Raw genomic sequence first — 22,052 nt, forward strand, 5'->3', positions numbered from 1 at the left:
CACTTAATATATTTTACCCTCTTTAAAAAATACTGGCCTACCGAAAAAAAAAAGTTTGAACTTCGAATGGCACTTATGATTTACTACATCTGATCCCCGTTATGAGTACATCCTTACATCCAACTCTTTCCTTCCAATATGCTCTATTCCAAATGCTGTCCCCCATATACGAATTTTCATCACAACTATTCCTCCCACCACCAAGAATGTCTTCACAATCACTTCACCTTTTTTCCCATTTCAGGACCAGATCACTCTTTCAATACCTTCCTCTACAACACTGCTTCTTTTGTTTTTCAATTAATTCATGGACTAGCCTTCTTATTCGTTCAGTCTAAACCACTGAAGTGCAGCTGCTTCTTTAACACTGCATTTAAAGGTATTTTTCTAAGTGCAAAATCACAGTTCCTTTTCCCAGCAAAGCATCTAAGGAGATCTGTCTGAATTGTGAAGTACCTGTAAGCTCTTGGAAGTTAACTAAGACTGTGTTATCGAACGACTTTACATAGACAACTTTCAGTGATATCAGTTTATTTAAAAAGGGCCAACAATTAATCATCTTTAAAGTACATTCCCCAGAAATTAATACACATTTGTGATATAAGTGATAGAAAGTAATATATCAATAATTTCTTATTAATATTTCATTCTGCACGTTATTATCTATGACAAATTTCAAACTTAATGTCTATTAATAATTTGTAGCTCTAAAAGTCCAAACTGGCTCAGAGGGCTAGTCAGAGGAAACTATGAATCGATGGCTAAGATTTTTTACTATGAAAAACAAAAAACCTACCACAGGCAATTTCTTTACTGAAGAAACAAAATACTACATTTAACACCAGGTGAAAGTTCCATCTACAACATATGATCGCCTTTTTCACCATGGCAGTGGAACACCACAATGGCAAGAGCAAGCTTTGAAGTCTGATAGAGTTTAGGTTAGGATCTGCTCAATACTTACTAGTACAAGCCTGGGCAATGAATGAACTTCCCTGAGCTCACTTTTCCTCATCTGTAAAATGAGGATATTAATATTTACTTTTCAGGTCTACAGTACTGTTTAAATGAATACCACAGATAAAATATTTTGCACAATTTTTGGAAAATGGTAAACATTTAATAAAGGTAGTTACTTCTTTCATTATATAAGCTGTTTGCTTAGAAATTTCATTTGGATTTCCTACCAGCACACCACCATTTTCCTCTTTTCTCTACCAAAGAAAATCTACTTGACATCCTCTGGTCTGTCTTACTGAATAGCAGTATCAGCCTCCTGGTCACCCAGCAGCTTTATACAAGAGGTCAGCAAATTATGCCCTGGAGCAGAAGCCAAATCCGGCCACCTGTCTGTTATTTAGTGGACCGGAAGCTAAGGATGTTTTTCTCGTTTTAAAATGGTCATACAAGTATCCAAATAATATCCTCAATGTTGCCCTTTAGTCCACAAAGCCTAAAATATTTACTATCTGGTCAACCTTTTAAAAAAAGTTTGCAGACCCCAAAGAAGATGCAGCAAAGAAGCATCGAACATAGGTCAATGGAAGAGAAACCATGGAGCAGAAAAGGGTGAGCAAACAGCTCAATGGTAGCGCTGAAGTCAAAGAAAATGGGTAGAGAAAAAAATCAATTGGCTATGGAAATTGGGAGGTCACTGTTAACATGGGAGAATATAGAAATAATACAGGGAGTTAGATTTTGAGGCATTTAATAATAGTGGAACGTGAAGGAACAGAAGCAGTGGATGTGGAACATTTATTCTGAAAATTCAGCAGTGGAAGAGAAAATATAAACAGGCAAGTAGTTAAAAGAGGGAGCAAGATCAATGAAGGCTGCCCCCAGGATTTAGAAAATTTAGAGAAGGAACCCAGGAGTAAAGGTAACAGATATGTAAGGTGTCAGATATGACTGCAGGCACAGAATGAGAAAAGTCAGCTCTCTTCATTGAAGAAGAAATTTAAAACAGGAACCAATACCAACATATTCTAACATGTTAGTATGTTAATATGTATTCTGATAGAGGAGAGGAAAACAAGAAAGTTCACATTTGATTATTTCAGTATCTCCAGGAAAGCAGAGACAAAGTTATCCACTAAGAATGACAGGAATATAAGGAACTAAAAGCAAAAAGAGAAAAGATTTTAAAGTAACTTTTCAAGGAGAACAAGCAACAGAACAAACAGGACACAAAATGGTCATGGACTAGCGAGGACACATTTGTTCTTGATTATAAAAGCGTATGAGTTAAACATTTAAAATTTTTCAAAGTAAAAACTAAAATACCACTGTGACTTTTATATGGTTTTTCATTAGTACTGTCTCCCATTAACATTTAGAGCTATATGCAAGAGCAAAAAACTATAACTTACTCAAGTATTACACTCTTTACAGATCCAACTGTGAATTGAAAAACCTTTTTCACGTAAATAAGATTATATGTGGTTTCTAGACAAAACATTTTATGTACAAATCTAGGTAGAAATAAGATACAGAAGTAAAACCAACCGAAAGCAACCTCTTATTCCCTAAGTCCCCCAAGGAATTGGTTTGTCTTCTTTGATATTTATCACATCCACAAAAACTCAACTATATAGGAGCTAGGGAAGAGTGAAATTTTAGATAATTTTCTTATCTGACCAGCTGTGGATCAAAAACACTTTTTGAATTTTATTGAAAATACTCTGGAAGGAAATTATATTAAAACATATTATATAATTCTCTGCATTTTCCAAAATAGTATACTAAACATAATCTAACAGTTTGGGACTTTTTACTAGTACTAACACCTAACTATGTTGTAATAAAATAATACAAATGGAAGCTGTTCAAATCTATGTCTACTTAATTTTGTAAATAAGGCCCAAATGGTTTGTTTTTTTGGCTGTGCCACGCAGGTTGTGGGACCTTAGTTCCCTGACCAGGGATCGGACCTGAGCCCTTGGCAGTACCATGGGAGTTCCAGGGAAGTCCCTGGTTTTTCTTTTTCTTTTTTAATTTTTTTGCGGTACGCGGGCCTCTCACTGTTGTGGCCTCTCCCGTTGCGGAGCACAGGCTCCGGACGCGCAGGCTCAGCGGCCATGGCTCACGGGCCCAGCCGCTCCGCGGCATGTGGGATCTTCCCAGACTGGGGCACGAACCCATGTCCCCTGCATCGGCAGGCAGACTCTCAACCACTGCGCCACCGGGAAAGCCCCTGGTTTTTCTTTTTGAATTGTGCCTGCCTTTTACAACTTTCTGATCTTTTCCCCTAATATCAAAATATTGTAATCTATGACTCCCTAGCATGCCTGAGGAAAAGTTATTTATCCCCAATTTACTCCTTTTAAACTTCTATGAACTTGGAAACAGATATAAAGTTTTCCTAAAATATTAGAGCATGTGCTTAAAGATCTTTGTTTTGGCTGTTCATAGATGTTTTACTTGTTGGGAAATAGTGAGATCAGAAGAGCTTTCTTCATGGCTTTCTGCAAACATACAGGAGAGGAAAGGAGCTTAATTTAGCCTCATGATAATTATCTGTATATTCTGTCTTCCTCATAAGGCTGGTGAACACCAAGGCAACAGGAATCATTATTATTTGTATTTACGGAGTACCTGAAACAAAATGTGACCCCTGGGAGGATTTCAATAAATCCTTTTTAAGTATATCAAATCGTAATCAACTAAATAACCAATATTCCTTTTATTCTCCCAAACTCATCACCAACAACAAAAAAGTTGTCCTGACATTTTTATCTTTGGTAAGGTTTTTTACCTTTTAAGCAAGGTTAAGGCCTAGGGGACAAAAACTCTGCCAAAAAACCTCAAGTACTATAAGAAGTGGTCAGGAGATAGCACACCTCTCTTCAGAACAATTAGGCCTAAGGTTAAAATGTGCTGGCATGGCTGAAAGGTTCTTTTAAACTCAAGATCTTGTCCTCAAACAGTTATTAAAGTTCTCAGGGTATATTTCAAAAGAGCAGGGTATTAACCTAACTCGCCGGTCTAATTCCAAGTCTAGTAATTATATGCTGCCTGTTAAAATTCCCCTTGCAGTTGTAATTTAATAAGGTGGCGTTCAGTTCTCGTCAAACAGCTCAGAGCAATGCAACCAGCTACAATGCTTATCCCATAAAGTGCAATGTTTCAGATATGATTAAGTGATCATTTAAAATTTTTCAGGGAATCAGGCCATACATTCATTAAAATATTTTTCTACTTGTAAAAAATAAACTATATACTTTTTAAGTGGCCAAAAATTCCTATACCTTGAAATGTCACAGTAAATTTTTGTTTATGTTCTTTATAAGACAGTTCTATTTGTAGCTATTATAATACTAACATGACAAGAAAACTCTTCAAGTGTATCATTTACAAGTTTTACAAAGCAGAGAAAATGCAAAAATCCCTCACAGACTCAAAGCAGAAGCTATTTATACTTTCCTTCTCAAGGTACTGGTGGGAGAGTCACTGTGTTTCCCCATTTCTCCAATCTGCAAATACCAGAACTTAGCAGAACTACAGTAAAACGTTAGGAAGATGAACAAGTGGCAAAAATGAAACTAAACAGGAGTGTACAGCTACGAAATTTCAACATTTATATGGCGCCATATTAAAAGGCATTCTGGAACGGTGATCTTTTGCAGAGAGTAAGGGTAGAGGAACTGGAAACAGTAGCACAGAAATAGAATTACTCCCCAAGATTGTACAGACTATTGATGAGGTCCTAAAATATATCTTAAGGCTTACAGATGCATATATAAGCAGAATCCTAGGTAGAATCATTATCCTTGATGAGAGCCTTAAAAAACAAACAAACAAAAACAAAACAGTAAGTGTTTCTGGCATTTCAATGTGTCTTAAAGAATACTCTAAAATTAGTTCCATCATTTAAGTACACCCAACCACAGGTTCTATAAGTCAACATATTACTAAAAAGTCAAAAGAAAAAAAAGTTTCTATTAACTGTAAGTGTTTTTCTCATCTGTATATTCTGTTTATAAAAATCTGTCATTTTTCAGAGTACTGACATTATCACTCAAGGAAAAAACTTATAAAGAAATATACTAAAACAATACCCTATAACCCTTAAAAGTCCAGAATCATTCTAGGCAAACAAAACAACACTACTATTAACGACAACAACAACAAAAATCAATTTAAAAACCAAGAGCTGAAAACACTACCATTTACCACTGCAACAAAAAGAATAAAATATCTAGGAATAAACCTACCTAAGGAGACAAAAGACCTGTATGCAGAAAATTATAAGACACTGATGAAAGAAATTAAAGATGATACAAACAGATAGAGAGATATCCCATGCTCTTGGATTGGAAGAATCAACATTATGAAAATGAATCTACTACCCAAAGCAGTCTACCACTGGAATTTTTCACAGAACTAGAAAAAAAATTTCACAATTTGTACAGAAACACAAAAGACCCCGAATAGCCAAAGCAATCTTGAGAAAGAAAAACGGAGCTGGAGGAATCAGGCTCCCTGATTTCAGACTACACTACAAAGCTACAGTCATCAAGACAGTATGGTACTGGCACAAAAACAGAAATATAGATCAATGGAACAGGATAGAAAGCCGGGAGATAAACCCACGCACATATGGTCACCTTATCTTTGATAAAGGAGGCAAGAATATACAATGGAGAAAAGACAGCCTCTTCAATAAGTGGTGTTGGGAAAACTGGACAGCTATATGTAAAAGAATGAAATTAGAACACTCCCTAACACCATACACAAAAATAAACTCAAAATGGATTAAAGACCTAAATGTAAGGGCAAACCCTATCAAACTCTTAGAGGAAAACACAGGCAGAACACTCTGTGACATAAATCACAGCAAGATCCTTTTTGACCCATCTCCTAGAGAAATGGAAATAAAACCAAAAATAAACAAATGGGACCTAATGAAACTTAAAAGCTTTTGCACAGCAAAGGAAACCATAAACAAGATGAAAAGACAACCCTCAGAATGGGAGAAAATATTTGCAAATGAAGCAAATGACAGAGGATTAATCTCCAAAATTTACAAGCAGCTCATGCATCTCAATATTAAAAAAACAAACAACCCAATCCAAAAATGGGCAGAAGACCTAAATAGACATTTCTCCAAAGAAGATATACAGATTGCCAACAAACACATGAAAGAAAGCTCAACATCATTAATCATTAGAGAAATGCAAATCAAAACTATAATGAGATATCATCTCACACCAGTCAGAATGGCCATCATAAAAAAATCTACAAACAATATTATGCTGGAGAGGGTGTGGAGAAAAGGGAACCCTGTTGCACTGTTGATGGGAATGTAAATTGACACAACCACTATGGAGAACAGTATGGACGTTCCTTAAAAAACTAAAAATAGAACTACCATATGACCCAGCAATCCCACTACTGGGCATATACCCTGAGAAAACCATAATTCAAAAAGAGTCATGTACCACAATGTTCACTGCAGGTCTATTTACAATAGCCAGGACATGGAAGCAACCTAAGTGTCCATCGACAGATGAATGGATAAAGAAGATGTGGCACATACATACAATGGAATATTACTCAGCCATAAAAAGAAACGAAATTGAGTTATTTGTAGTGAGGTGGATGGACCTAGAGTCTGTCATACGGAGTGAAGTCAGAAAGAGAAAAACAAATACCGTATGCTAACACATATATATGGAATCTAAAAAACAAATAAAAAATGGTCATGAAGAACCTAGGGGCAAGACGGGAATAAAGACGCAGACCTACTAGAGAATGGACTTGAGGATACGGGGAGGGGGAAGGGTAAACTGGGACGAAGTGAGAGAGTGGCATGGACATATATACACTACCAAATGTAAAACAGATAACTAGTGGGAAGCAGCTGCAGAGCACAGGTAGATCAGCTCGGTGCTTTGTGACCACCTAGGGGGTGGGATAGGGAGGGTGGGAGGGAGACACAAGAGGGAAGAGATATGGGGATATGTATATATGTATAACTGATTCATTTTGTTATAAAGCAGAAACTAACATACCATTGTAAAGCAATTATACTCCAATAAAGATGTTAAAGAAAAATTAATTAATTAATTAATTAAAATTTAAAAAACCAAGAGCCAAGAAAACTACCCTTTTTCGTGAGGTTGGAAAACAGTGTAAGTATTTCATCAACTTCATTAGATGACATCAGGCCTAACTATAAAAAGCAAACAAAAGAAGCTTTTATTTTTGATTAGTGTCTATAATGGAGAAAGCACAGCCAAATTAAATGATTTTCTTCAAAAAAGCAAAATGTAGTAAAAAATGCTTAGAAATACTATTTAACAATTCTCACTAGGGTCTAAGCCAGCACCCAGAAATCAAACACTTTCATATTTCTGTAGCAAAAAGTATGAATACTTGAAAATAGTCCTCGTTTTAATTTAGATCTAGATCTACCATCAAGTAAGTTAATATTAGGTCAAGTTTTGTTGTCAATTTCTGTTTTTAGAACTTTGCTGATTTTGGATAAAAGACTGTGGACATAAACTGAAAAACAGAAATAAATCAGGCACAAGTTCTTTTTTTTTTCTTTTTTTAATTGGCCGCACCACATGGCATACAAAATCTTAGTTCCCCAGCCAGGGATAGAACCTGTGCCCCCTGCAGTAGAAGTGCAGCATCCTAATCACTGGATTGCCAGGGAAGTCCCAGGCAAAAGTTCTTAACTAACTTTATTCTTAGCTTAGAAAATAGTAGGTTACATAAATATTGTCTGCTAACCCTTGAAGTTTACAAACTTCAAGATAGCAGTAGAAGTATTTTAAATTGTTTCTACAAGTTACTTATACTATACTACGGAAGCTTAATTCATACATCCAATGAAAATCAAAGATTTTATTAACTTTATGATATGAAGTAAAATATATAAAATGCATTCATATTCAAAAGGATAAATTTCTTCCTTTATAGTACTTTCTAGTTAAAAAAAACTATTTCTGGGGCTTCCCTGGTGGCACAGTGGTTGAGGGTCCGCCTGCCGATGCAGGGGACATGGGTTCGTGCCCCGGTCCGGGAGGATCCCACGTGCCGCGGAGCAGCTGGGTCCGTGAGCCATGGCCACTGAGCCTGCGCGTCCGGAGCCTGTGCTCCGCAACGGGAGAGGCCACAACAGTGAGAGGCCCGGGTACCGCAAAAACAAACAAACAAACAAAAACAACTATTTATTTAAATTAATAAAATCTTGAAATTGAACTGTAATGGAGCATGGCAAGGGTTCCCACTAGCTTAAAAGGATAGGTGAAAGTGACTCTGAGGTAATGAAAAGTCAGCAGTTGGACAAAGAAATTCTCCATTTCTCTGTTCTTTCTGTTGTCCTACAGTTTGGAAAAAAAGGAATCTATGTAAGAGGAATCAGAATGCTTATTATAAGAAAAGTTATATGTTCTCTTGAAAATAGTAAATTATAGTGAAGAACACAGAGCCTGGAGTTAGTCAGTAAGTAGATAATCAAATTCCAGCTCCACCTTTTACTAGCTTTGTGACCTTAGGAAGTTAGTAAGTGCTCTTATGCCTCAGTTTCATCTACAAATGCAGAAAATAATAGAATGTACCACATAAAGTTGTTAATGAAAATTAAATGCTAAACAAAAATAAGTAAAAAATAAACAGTGACAGGAACAGCAACAGGAAGAATAAACAGGTGATATTAGTAAATACTGGCAAAGTTAATGCAATATTACCAATCAAAATTTTCTGTGGCTTTAATCACTTTTTAAACCCAGACTGGCTTAGAAATTTTTTAAAATACAATACAATGTTTACCTTGCATTTTATTAACTGAAATACCATGAACTGAAATAATTAGTAGCTCTATCTTTTTATAATAATGAATAACCATTACCTGAACTTATAATTTCTGTAAACTCCTGAAATCCCTCAAAGAGAGTTTCTGTGAAAAACTAACCAGTTTACATGTATGGTTACCACTCAGTAAATAAGAAGATTTGATAAGTCAAAATATCTAATTCCCTGACCATGTCAGACAGCCCATCCACCACATATCATGGTACTAGAAATAAACCTTTGCTCACTAAACCATCTCACAAAGCACAGCACGAAACCTTACCTATCTTCATCTTTGTCATACAGTTGGTAATAATCTCCACAGCCATTCCAAAACGTGTTATCCACAACTTCTTGCCTTCCTGTGGCTCCATTTTCTGGTGTTATTTGGTTATCTTCTGTTTCCCTCTGTGTAACTCTTGCGAAAGGCAGATCCAAGAACATACAATCATGTTCTCCATCATAGTCATCACATTTTATTAAGAGGTCATCTGAGCCATTTTCCTCAACTTCCAAAGCCTCTCTCCACCTCTGAACACTTCTTTGTTTAGCCTCATGCCTATTAAAACCTGTTTCTTGGTCCACCTGGCTTGAACTTATCAGTTTCCTAACTTTGGGCCTCACTACCTGTTCAGGAGAACTTCCCTGGTTTTTGCCCCTATCACTGGTATTTTGCTCACTGCAAATATGCCTGGGAGCATAGGCTGAATCTTCAACTGAATTTTCTCTCTGTCTCTCCTGGCTAGTATTATTTTGTTGTTTCTTTCTAACCACTTCATCCTCAGAAGAGGACCTCTGAAATTCCTGATTGTTCTGATTGACAAACTCAGTATCACCAGTTGAACTTTTCAATAAAGGTGCTGAATCTACCTCTTCAAACTCATCTCTTAATTCACAGTTAAAAGAGGGAACTGTTGGTGAAAGACCAGTGTATGCCTCTACCTCTCCATTTTCCAACTCAAACACTGTATTGCCCAATGCTTCCTGATATCTACCACCTTCCACAACGTATGCAGAGAGCTGATGACGGTCATTATCCTCTCCGTGTCTGCCATCTGGATCATAAGAGTCAGTATGAACCAATGTAATTCCATTTTGGACACTTGAAGCATTACAAACTCCTGAAGTATATTCTCCCTCAGAATGATTGTGAAGATCTGTACTGCTTCCTAAGGTCTCCCTGCCTTCCTTGCTATGATGTACTGCAGCAAAGGATGGACTGCTCTCAACGGTTTGATTCAATGCTGTATCACAAATGGGAATTTCTGCTTCAGTTTTTTCAAATAAAGGATAATTGGGTAAAGAAGAATGAACTTGATCCAATGGACAGGAACCTTCATAGGGAACAAAAGAAAACATATTTAGAGGGATTAATTTAGATAATGTTTTATTTAATAATGACTCTTTAACTAGAAATCATACCAATTATTACTTATTTGAGAATATGAGTGAATTTCTCTGACAGGTGCTTCTAGGCTCCCTAACTTAACTGGGAGGGCAGACTGGTTACCCTATGAGTTCATTTATGCCACTGTGCAGCCTCTTAATATCCTCTCCCTCAGATGTCTTCTGTAGGTTTTTCACCTAAATCCTAATACCTAAAACATTCTGTAAAAGACATTTAAAAGAGAGGCTAATGAGAGACTAACAATGAGAGGCATAAGTGAAGTCACAGGGTAACCAATCTGCCTTCCCAGTTGTTGGACTGTGCAATTCAGACTTAAATTACTTTATTACATGTAGATTTTTTAAAAGGTGGTTATAATAGATATAAGAACAGGCTATATATAGATCTAACAGAAATGAGACTCTACTGTGTTTTATGTCAGTGTAGAAGATTATATCTCAGTCCCTAGATACATAATATTAGATTTCTATCCCCAAAATGAATTGTTAAAATATATCTAGAATGAGTTAACTTTAACTATGTTACAGCTATCAGTGAAAAACAACAAAAGAGTCAATATGTTGATTCTCGTTGTCATAGTTTGTCAGAATTCTGAGACAAGAGTAAAATCCTATCTACTCTACAAATTACTTTAAACATGAGTATCTTTTACCACCACTAATGTAATAACAAAAAATGAAGATGCTAAGACCTGTTGGAACAAAAATTTATAAATAACTGAAGGGAAGTCTTGTCATATCACAAAAAGGCTGCTTTAACAGAATGACCTTAGCTAATAATTCAGATTCTTGTATATAAATGACAGTAAAAAAAATAACCTAGAATTATCAAGTTTGCTCAGGACAAGAGGAAGATGACATTCCAGTCCAAAAATGTGTAGTTATAGTACATGGATACCTGCAAAATACTTTTTCAAACTAATGAATAATTAGGAAATTTTAATTAAATAACTATATATTACTTGACATTTATATTTTATATGATTCTAAAAGAATCAACTTAACCAAGTTAAATTATTGAGATACAAATAAAACAACAAAAAGCTATTTAAATGTAATATGCAGGGAAAAATATACTCAGTTCACATTAAAAATTTTTTTGGATTGAAAGATGAAGATTTCCTCTGGCTGAAGGATGTGACAACACGTAACCACTGCCATGACAATGTAGTTATAGTTTAATGATTGGGCACATTCTATCTTTTTCTATGTTTAAATGTATACACTATTAAGTTAATAGAAAATTTGGAAATGAATTTCTTGATAGGAAATGTATAGCATTTACACTCAGAGACACACATAAAACCCACTCACTATTTCAAATATTACAAGATCAATTTTTACATGGTTATTAATAGCTTTTAAATAATCCCATGTTGCATACCTGAGGAATTTTCTTTTGGAACATCATCTAGTTCCAACACTTCATAGTCATCACCAGCCCTACCTAAGCTTCTTTCATGTCTGGTCATACACGGTTTGAAACTGACATATGCATGTCTTCTGCCATATCGCCTGCCTGTGATTGTCTGATATCCTCCTGCTGGTTTGGGCCAGGCCGCCTTGCTGGATTCTTGATCCATTGCTGAAAAACAGAGTTAAAAATAAAAGAGGCACAGCAATGACTCTTATTCTGACATTTGGGGTGATGTTTCAACATATATTGCCAAATCATATGCTACTGAACATCAAATGCCCCTTACTAGTAATATAAAACATACTTGAAAAGAAAACATGAAATACTACATTATGAGAGTTACGTGACCCCCTTATCCCCCAAAATATCTTTTAAAGTTTGGTTCCTTTAAGGTATTTCAGATTTTTATAAGGTTACTTACCCCAAATTTTTTCCACTTGCCGAATTACTAGACTGTAAAAGCTCCTTAAGGATTGGAGAATGATTCTCCAAGTTATCAAAGTACCTTATGTATAAGTGCTCAATACATATTTGTTGAGTGAATTATTCACATGTACATGATACGATGGTTTCAATTACATTAAAAGTGAATAAATTCCAGTCAAAGGTAACAAGTAATTTCTTTAAATGGTATCTGTACTATTATAAAGAACTAACGGGACCACAATAAAATATATCCCAAAGATCAGGGTCAGGTAAAATTCTCCAAAAGAAAATAGTGGTGAGCCAAGTCAAACTTTTCAAAACTACCAATGGTATACATATGGTATGTATGAAAAGAAAAAGCCATCAACATTTGAACAATTCGAATACTAAGTTCTGATGCCTGAGGGATATATAGTAGCAACAGTAGCATCTTTTACTGAGTAGGACATTATCTCATATATACATATTGCAAAAGTTTGCTTAGTCAATTGAGTTTTACATATATTATGCAGGAACTAAACAAAATATTTTCTCACAGTTTACGGAATAGTCAATAAATGAAAAAGTTACACATTTTTGTTTTATTGCATTAGAATAAGAAATATAATTGCTTTTAAGCACAAAAACAAACCTGTATTTATAACATTATAATATATGATACCAAGTGTTACATTGTTACTTCATCCCCTCACAAACCTGTTGAGGTGGATACTGTATTTTATTTTAAAGAATAAAAAACTAGGGTTAAAATGAATTATTTAAGAAACTTGTCCAATAACCCAATATTTTGACTCCAGACCAGTACCCTTAACAACACCTCCAAAAGAATAGTCTCCAAAGTGAAAAGCACAATAGATGCCAAGGGGGTATGGAAAGAAAATATGAGTCTCTATTTATACTCATTTTTGTATCAAAAATTAGAAATTAAGCTTTATAAATATTCAACACATGGATTGAAACTAGCCTTAAGTAAGACCATGATCACACATCACGTATGGTACTTAAGGAATCTGGAAGGAAAAATATGAAGTTCTCAATGTAGAGGAACTGACAGAGACATCTTGCTTACCTGCTGGCTCTTTTTCAGTATACTGTGACATATATGGCAGTTTTTGTGTGCCCAGTTCAGTGGAATTATGGATGTGATTTAGTTTTTACTCACACAATGGATAAGCTGCAGGAGATTCCTACAAAGAAACCATGGATTAAACAAAATATTAATAATACAGGCACAAAACAAAAATAGCAAAACTAATACTACTTCTCCTAGTGAAGTTCTTAGCTAGCCCATAATAACAGAGAAAAACACAATTGGATCTGTCAAGTCAATCAAAAAACCTCAAAACTATGAACATGGCTATTTGAAAGAGATTTAGACCTCCTCTTGAAAAACCTTGCCTTAAGTATATATCATCCTTAAGATTGACAATGATAATAACACACAAATAATTTATAAGTAAATAAGCAAATATACTGGGAGAAGTGTTGATTGGGGTATGTGACCAAACTGCTTGGGGGTCTACTACACACTATCTGCTTCTCCATCAAGCACTAAAGTTCCTTTAGCCCTGGCATTGTTAAAAGAAGTTAACCCTAAGAATACAAACTTCATTTTAAAAATGTATAGTGGTACATTTTAAAAATGTATAGTGGCTTATGACAATTAATAATTAATGTGTATAAAAATGATACACTTGTTCTTTACAATAAGTCAGTTGACCATTCAGATATTTTAATCCCAAAGAAAAACCCATTCTAAATTAGAAGAACTAAAATTTACTGTGCAAAGTATAAAATGACTTCATCTGTTTTGAAATTAATCCATTTATTTACTATTTTAAAAGTTGCAACCTGTGCTTTTTTTAAAGTTTGTCAAGAGCTTAGCTTTTTAATTAAATACTTTAATTACTTAAACACAAGCTATTGCTAAACTGCCTACCACCAACTTAAAGTTGTTACAAGATGATAGTTCTGAAAATTAGTTTAACTGTATATGTTATCTATCTAGCCATGTATAGCTATAAATTAACATACATAAAAGTACACACATTCTCCCATATAAATTATAAATTCAGCAAAAGGTTGTACAGTAATGTTCTAATATAGCTAAATCAAGTCAGATGGTTAACAATAGCTAAAGGGTAAAGGAATATCAAGAAAATAATTCTACCATACTGGCAAAAACACAAGCTCTGATTAATATTGTTTTAATAGTAAGAAAAATAATCCACAATTAACTTGAATCTTCACAGATTCACAGTATAATACATGGCAGACTCAAAGGTTGGCCATGGATTTAAGTTCATGAGTATTTTACCCAAAGTCTTTTCTTTGAAATAAGGCAATATTCCAGGCACTATTTTCAGTGCTGAGGATATAACAATGAACAAAATAGACAAATATTCCTGCCCTCCTAAAACTGCAGTATGGGGTATAGACATTAAACAAATAAGTAAAAAATAAAGATATGTTAGACAATAAATACTATGGAGCAAAATAGAGCAGAGAATAAAGAGCTGCTAGGGGTGTGCAGTTTAAAGTAGTGTGGTTAGGGAAGGCCTCACTGAGAAGGGATCATTTGAGCAAACACCTGTGAGGAGAGAGCCATGTGTAAACCTAGGGAAAGAACATTCTCAGCAGAATAAAAAGAAGATCCTGAAGTAAGAATTTCCAGAATTTACCTTAGCAAGAAGTCTGGGATGGAATGAGGAAGAGAGAAAGTAACAGATGAGGTTAGAAAGTTAATTAGGGAGAAGGGAGTAAGGTGGAACAGACTACATAGGTCTTTACAGGATAATAGAAGAAATGTAGGTTTTATTTTGAGTGAGAGGGAAAACCACCAAACAGTTCTGAGAAGAGAACTTCTGTTTTAAAAGGAACACTCTGGCTACTGTGTTTAGATGAAGGGGAACAAGGTCAAAGGCAGGGAGACTGGCTAGAAAGCTATGGAAATACTGACAAGAGATCACAGTGGTTTGGACCAGAGTAAAAACAGGTGGTGAGAAATGGTCAGATTCTGGCTATACTGTGAAAGTAGAGCCAACAAAGTTTTCTGATATAGGTTATGAAAGAAGGTAAGGATTTGAGGTTGACTCTAAGTTTTATAGCCTGGGCAACTAGAAAAACAGAGTTGCCATTAACTGACAGGAAAATTTGTGGAAGACATAGGTTTGGAGAAAGTATCTTGAGTTTAGTTCTGGATGTGTTAAATTTGAGATATCTATTAGACATTCAAGTAGAAATGTTAAATAGGATGCTGGAGTTCACTGGACAATTCTGAACTGCCAGTATAATTTGGGAGTTATCAGGATATAGACAATATTCAAAAGGGCTTGAACTTGGAAGAGATGTCTAAGTAGGCTTGGAGAAGGAAAGAAGTTCACGGGCTGAACCCTGAGATGATCCAAAATTAAGAGGCCAGGGAAAAAGAAGTATCAGGAAAACCGACCAATGAGAGGGGCTTGTGAGAGAAAAGAAAAAATCCAGGAGTGTGGATGTCAAATGAAGACAGTGCTTTAGACCAAAGAATTGATCCACTGTGCCAATGCTGCTAAAAGGTAAAGTACGACAAGGATCTATAATTGACCACTAGACTTAGCAACATGGAAGATTACTGGAGTTCTTGACACGGGGCACCTTTGGTAGAACAGTGGGTATAAATGCCTGATCAGAGTGTGCTGTTAAGAGAGAGTGCTGTTAAGAGTACAAAATCATGAAAATCGCTCTGTTTCTTAATCATACTTTTCTTCAACATGAATCCACTTCCTTCTAAAAGATTCTTTTTGGAGCCCTCCAACATCCTGATATAAATTTAGTCTACTTGTTTTCAAGATCCAACTACTTCTGTGCTAACTTTTGATGGTACTTCTGAGTTAGGTCCCCTGATTTGAAACCCATGTTTTCCTTTCTTTTGTTTGTTTGTTTTGGGAAGGGGTGTGCACTTGTTTGTTTTGTCTTTACTAGAAGATCTTCAAGTAATTATTTCAGGAATTTTATGTAAGGAGGCAAACACTGAGTCTTTGCATGTCAAAATGTTTTCATCTTTCCCTTACACTTTGGATATAGGTCAAAACAAAATCATTTTTTACAAACTCTAAAAGGCAATGTTTTCTAAGCATCCCATGTTGCTGTTAAGAAACTGTTCTGCCAGTTTATTTCTCATCCTTTCCTAGGTAAACCAATTTTTCTCTTCGGAATAATTAGGATGTTCTCTTAATAAACAGTATTCTATAATTTCACAAGGACTTTCTTAGGCCATTTAAAAAATTTCTATGGCATAGCCCTAGTAGGGCTGCTTTAATTTAAAGGCTTTCATTAGATTGTCTCAAAGATGTCCTTTTTTCTTTTCCTTCCTATTTTCACTGTATTTGGCCCACGTAACTTAATCCTTTGTCTCTAAACTTTTCTTTCTCATTTTCAATTTACGGAACGGTAGCTTTCATCTGCTTTAAATTCCAGCCTTCCAATATTCTCTACAATAATTTTTAAAATTTCTTGCACTTTCTTATTCCCTTCTTCTTCTATCATCATCATCATAATTTTCAATAGTGGCTCGTCTTACGAATAAAATGTAGACTAGAATCTCTCTGTAGACACTAATTATCTCTATTTTATCTGAGGCCAGCTATGTAGACAAATGTAACTCATTCCTATCTCTGAAGTATAAAAGAGAAAACAAAGCAAAACAGGGAGGAGAGGATAAATAATAAAGAATAAAGACCTTTAAGATTAAAGATTAAAGTGTCAAGATTAAAATGATTAATTCATCAGTGCCAAATTTGTATCTAAAGTTTATTGGGAACATTTGGATTCTGAGTTTTCTCTAAAGAAACGTTTCCTTTGTTAGTACTATTCACTTAATAAGTAACATATGATTCCTCTCTACTTGTGACGATTATTCATCTCAAATGCTTTGGAATCTTCACATACGTCTTTCTAATTGTAAAAACAAAAAAAAAACAAAAAAACAAAAAAACTCCATAAATATGCTGTCTAAGAATTAAAGGAGTTAATCAGGGAAGTATTAATTCTAGATCTTCTAGTTATTTACCTAGATATCATCATTTATCATTTTAACTAGTATAGTACACCAGCAGCTCTAGATAGGCAATGGAAACAACCTTCAAAAGAATACAAGGAAAGGCATGGGTATGGGGTGTACACCTCCCACAGCAGAATTGAAAGACTGTGGTGAATTTAAAGATAAAGACCTTGCTTTAAGTGCATTATGTCTATTAAATGCACTGTCTTTACATTCTCTAACAAGATACGAATTTAAACAGTTGTGAGAAAAGGGATGAATGAATGAATGGCAATTCTGTGCTCCTTTCTCTGATGGAAATATGAAAATATAATGAAAAGAGATGAAGAGTTGGGAATACTTATATTCTAACTCCAACTCTTATACTTACACACATTAAATGAAAGCTAGTGGTAGTAGAACTAACTCAGAAAACTAAAAATCTAAAATAGTAATAAAAGAAGACCTTCAAGATGATAGAGGAGTTAAGATGCGAGATCACCTTCCTCCCCACAAATACATCAAAAATACATCTACATGTGGAACAACTCCTACAGAACACCTACTAAACGCTGGCAGAAGATCTCAGACTTCCCAAAAGGCAAGAAACTCCCCACATACCTGGCCGTGTGGCTGCCAAGGTCTTGGTGTTCCAGCCGGGTGTCAGGCATCAGCCTCTGAGGTGGGAGAGCTGAGTTCAGGACACTGGACCACCAGAAACCTCCGGGCCCCACGTAATATCAATCCGCGAGAGCTCTCCCAGAGATCTCCGTCTCAATGCTAAGACCCAGCTTGACTCAACGACCAGCAAGCTCCAGTGCTAGACACCCCATGCCAAACAACCAGCAAGACAGGAACACAGCCCCACCCATTAGCAGAGAGGCTGCCTAAAATCATAAGTTAACGGACACCACAAAACACACCACCTGACAAAGTCCAGCCCACCAGAAAGAAAAGATCCAGCCTCATTCAGCAGAACACAGGCACCAGTCCCCTCCACTAGGAAGCCTACATAACGCACTGAACCAGCCTTACCCAATGGGGGCAGACAGCAAAAACAACGGGAACTATGAACCTGCAGCCTGCAAAAAGGAGACCCCAAACAAAGTAAGGTAAGCAAAAGAAGAAGAGAAATACACAGCAGATGAAGGAGCAAGGTAAAAACCAACCAGACCAAACAAATGAAGAGGAGATAAGCAATCTATGTGAAAGAGAATTCAGAATAATGATAGTAAAGATAATTCAAAATCTTGGAAATAGAAGAAAATACAAGAACCGTTTAACAAGGACGTGGAAAAATTAAAGAGCAAACAAACAATGATGAACAACACAATAAATGAAATTAAAAATTCTCTAAAAGGAATCAACAGCAGATTAACTGAGGCAGAAAAACGGATAAGTGACCTGGAAGATAAAATAGTGGAAATAACTACTGCAGAGCTGAATAAAGAAAAAATAATGAAAAAAATTGAGGACAGTCTCAGAGACTTCTGGGACAACATTAAACACATCAACATTCGAATTTTAGGGGTCCCAGAAGAAGAAGAGAAAAATAAAGGACTGAGAATATATTTGAAGAAATTATAGTTGAAAACTTCCCTAACATGGGAGAGGAAATAGTCAATCGAGTCCAGGAAATGCAGAGAGTCCAATAAAGGATAAATCCAAGAAGAAACACCCCAAGACACATATTAAGTAAACTATAAAAAATTAAATACAAAGAAAAAATATTGAAAGCAGCAAGGGAAAAGCAACAAATAACATACAAGGGAATCCCCATAAGGTTAACAGCTGATCTATCAGCAGAAACTTTGCAAGCCAGAAGGGAGTGCCAGGACATATTTAAAGTGATGAAAGTGAAAAACCTACAACAAAGATTACTCTACCCAGCAAAGATCTCATTCAGATTTGATGGAGAAATTAAAACCTTAACACACAAGCAAAAGCTAAGAGAATTCAGCACCAACAAAAAAGCTTTACAGCAAATACTAAAGGAACTTCTACAGGCAGGAAACACAAGAGAAGGAAAAGGTCTACAATAACAAACCCAAAACAATTAAGAAAATCGTAATAGGAACATACATATCGATAATTACCTGAAATGTAAATGGATTAAATGCTCCAATCAAAAGACATAGAGGGGCTGAATGGATACTAAAACAAGACCTGTATATATGCTGTCTACAAGAGACCCACTTCAGACCTAGGGACACATACAGACTGAAAATGAGAGGAAGGAAAAAAATATTCCATGCAAATGGAAATCAAAAGAAAGCTGGAGTAGCAATTCTCATATCAGAAAAATAGACTTTAAAATAAAGACTATTACAAGAGACAAAGAAGGACAGTACATAATGATCAAGGGATCAATCCAAGAAGAAGATATAACAATTTAAATATTTATGCAACCAACATAGGAGCACCTCAATACATAAGGCAAATGCTAAAAGCCATAAATGGGGAAATCAATGGTAACACAGTAATAGTAGGGGACTTTACCACCCACTTTCACCAATGGACAGATCATCCAAAATGAAAATAAGGAAACACAAGCTTTAAATGACACATTAAACAAGATGGAATTAATTGATATTTATAGGACATTCCATTCAGAAACAACAGAATACACTTTCTCCTCAAGTGTTCATGGAACATTCTCCAGGATAGATTACACCTTGGGTCACAAATCAAGCCTTGGTAAATTTAAGAAAACTGAAATCATATCAAGTATCCTTTCCAACCACACTATGAGACTAGATATCAATTACAGGGGAAAAAAACTGTAAAAAATACAAACACATGGAGGCTAAACAATATGCTACTAAATAACCAAGAGATCACCAAAGAAATCAAAGAGGAATTCAAAAACTACCTAGAAACACGATGACCCAAAACATATGGGATGCAGCAAAAGCAGTTCTAAAAGGGAAGTTTATAGCAATATGATCCTACCTCAAGAAACAAGAAACATCTCAAATAAACAACCTAACCTTGCACCTAAAGCAATTAGAGAAAGAAAAAAAAAAAAAACCCAACGTTAGCCAAAGGAAAGAAATCATAAAGATCAGATCAGAAATAAATGAAAAAGAAATGTAGGAAATGATAGCAAAGATCAATAAAACTAAAAGCTGGTTCTTTGAGAAGATAAACAATTGATAAAAGTTGATAAACCATTAGCCAGGCTCATCAAGAAAAAAAGGGAGAAGACTGAAATTAATAGAATTAGAAATGAAAAAGGAGAAGTAAAAGTGACACTGCAGAAATACAAAGGATCATGAGAGATTACTACAAGCAACTATGCCAATAAGATGGACAACATGGAAGAAATGGACAAATTCTTACAAAAGTACAGCCTTCCAAGACTGAACCAGGAAAAAATAGAAAATATAAACAGATCAATCACAAGCACTGAAATTGAAATGGTGATTAAAAATCTTCCAACAAACAAAAGCCCAGGGACCAAATGGTTTCACAGGCGAATTCTATCAAACATTTAGAGAAGAGCTAACACCTATCCTTCTCAAACTACAGGCCAATATCATTGATGAACACAGATGCAAAAATCCTCAACAAAATACTAGCAAACAGAATCCAACAGCACATTAAAAGGATCATACACCATGACCAAGTGGGGTTTATCCCAGGAATGCAAGGATTCTTCAATATTTGTAAATCAATGTGATACACCATATTAAGAAATTGAAGGATAAAAACCATATGATAATCTCAGTAGATGCAGAAAAAGCTTTCGACAAAATTCAACACCATTTATGATAAAAAAAACTCTCCAGAAACTGGGCATAGAGGGAACCTAACTCAACATTAACAAAGGTCATATATGACAAACTCACAGACAAAATAGTACTCAATGGTGAAAAAGTGAAATGATTTCCTCTAAGATCAGGAACAAGACAAGGATGCCCACTCTCACCACTATTATTCAACATAGTTTTGGAAGTTTCAGCCACAGCAATCAGAGAAGAAAAATAAATAAAAGGAATCCAAATCAGAAAAGAAGAAGTAAAGCTATCACTGTTTGCTGATGTCATGATACTATACATAGAGAATCCTAAAGATGCAACCAGAAAACTACTAGAGCTAATCAATGAATTTGGTAAAGTAGCAGGATACAAGATTAATGCACAGAAATCTCTTGCACTCCTATACACTAATGATGAAAAATCTGAAAGAGAAATTAAGGAAACACTCCCATTCACCACTGCAACAAAAAGAATAAAATACCTAGGAATAAACCTACCTAAGGAGACAAAAGACCTGTATGCAGAAAACTATAAGACACTGATGAAAAAAATTAAAGATGATACAAACAGATGGAGAGATATACCATGTTCTTGGATTGATAGAATCAACATTGTGACAATGACTCTACTACCCAAAGCAATCTACAGATTCAATGCAATCCCTATCAAAGTACCAATGACATTTTTCACAGAACTAGAACAAAAAATTTCACACTTTGTATGGAAACACAAAAGACCCTGGATAGCCAAAGCAATCCTGAGAAAGAAAAATGGAGCTGGAGGAATCTGGCTTCCTGACTTCAAACTATACTACAAAGCTACAGTAATAAATACAGTACAGTACTGGCACAAAAACAGAAATATAGATCAATGGAACAGGATGAAAAGCCCAGAGATAAACCCACACACATATGGTCACCTTATCTTTGATAAACGAGACAAGCATATACAATGGAGAAAAGACAGCCTCTTCAATTAGTGGTCCTGGGAAAACTGGACAGCTACATGTAAAAGAATGAAATTAGAACATTCACTAACACCATACACAAAAATAAACTCAAAATGGATTAAAGACCTAAATGTAAGGCTAGACACTATAAAACTCTTAGAGGAAACCACAGGCACAACACTCTATGACATAAATCACAGCAAGATCCTTTTTGACCCACCTCCTAGAGAGATGGAAATAAAAACAAAAATAAACAAATGGGACCTAATG

General features: G+C 35.4%; 1 protein-coding gene across 1 annotated transcript in view; it reads right to left on the reverse strand.

The window, feature by feature from the left end:
• Positions 1–22,052, reverse strand: part of PJA2 (praja ring finger ubiquitin ligase 2) — a 79,528-nt gene that overhangs the window by 41,891 nt on the left and 15,585 nt on the right. The window contains exons 2-4 of the mRNA XM_081230859.1: positions 13,122–13,239; positions 11,594–11,794; positions 9,086–10,136 (exon numbers count right to left, since the gene is read on the reverse strand). Of these exons, the coding sequence (XP_081086985.1) occupies positions 9,086–10,136; positions 11,594–11,794; positions 13,122–13,152 (1,283 nt within the window). The 5' untranslated portion in view covers positions 13,153–13,239. The remainder of the gene's footprint in view (positions 1–9,085; positions 10,137–11,593; positions 11,795–13,121; positions 13,240–22,052) is intronic.

This window comes from Mesoplodon bidens, assembly GCF_964165515.1.
Source record: "Mesoplodon bidens genome assembly, chromosome: 4".
Lineage (NCBI taxonomy): Eukaryota > Metazoa > Chordata > Mammalia > Artiodactyla > Ziphiidae > Mesoplodon > Mesoplodon bidens.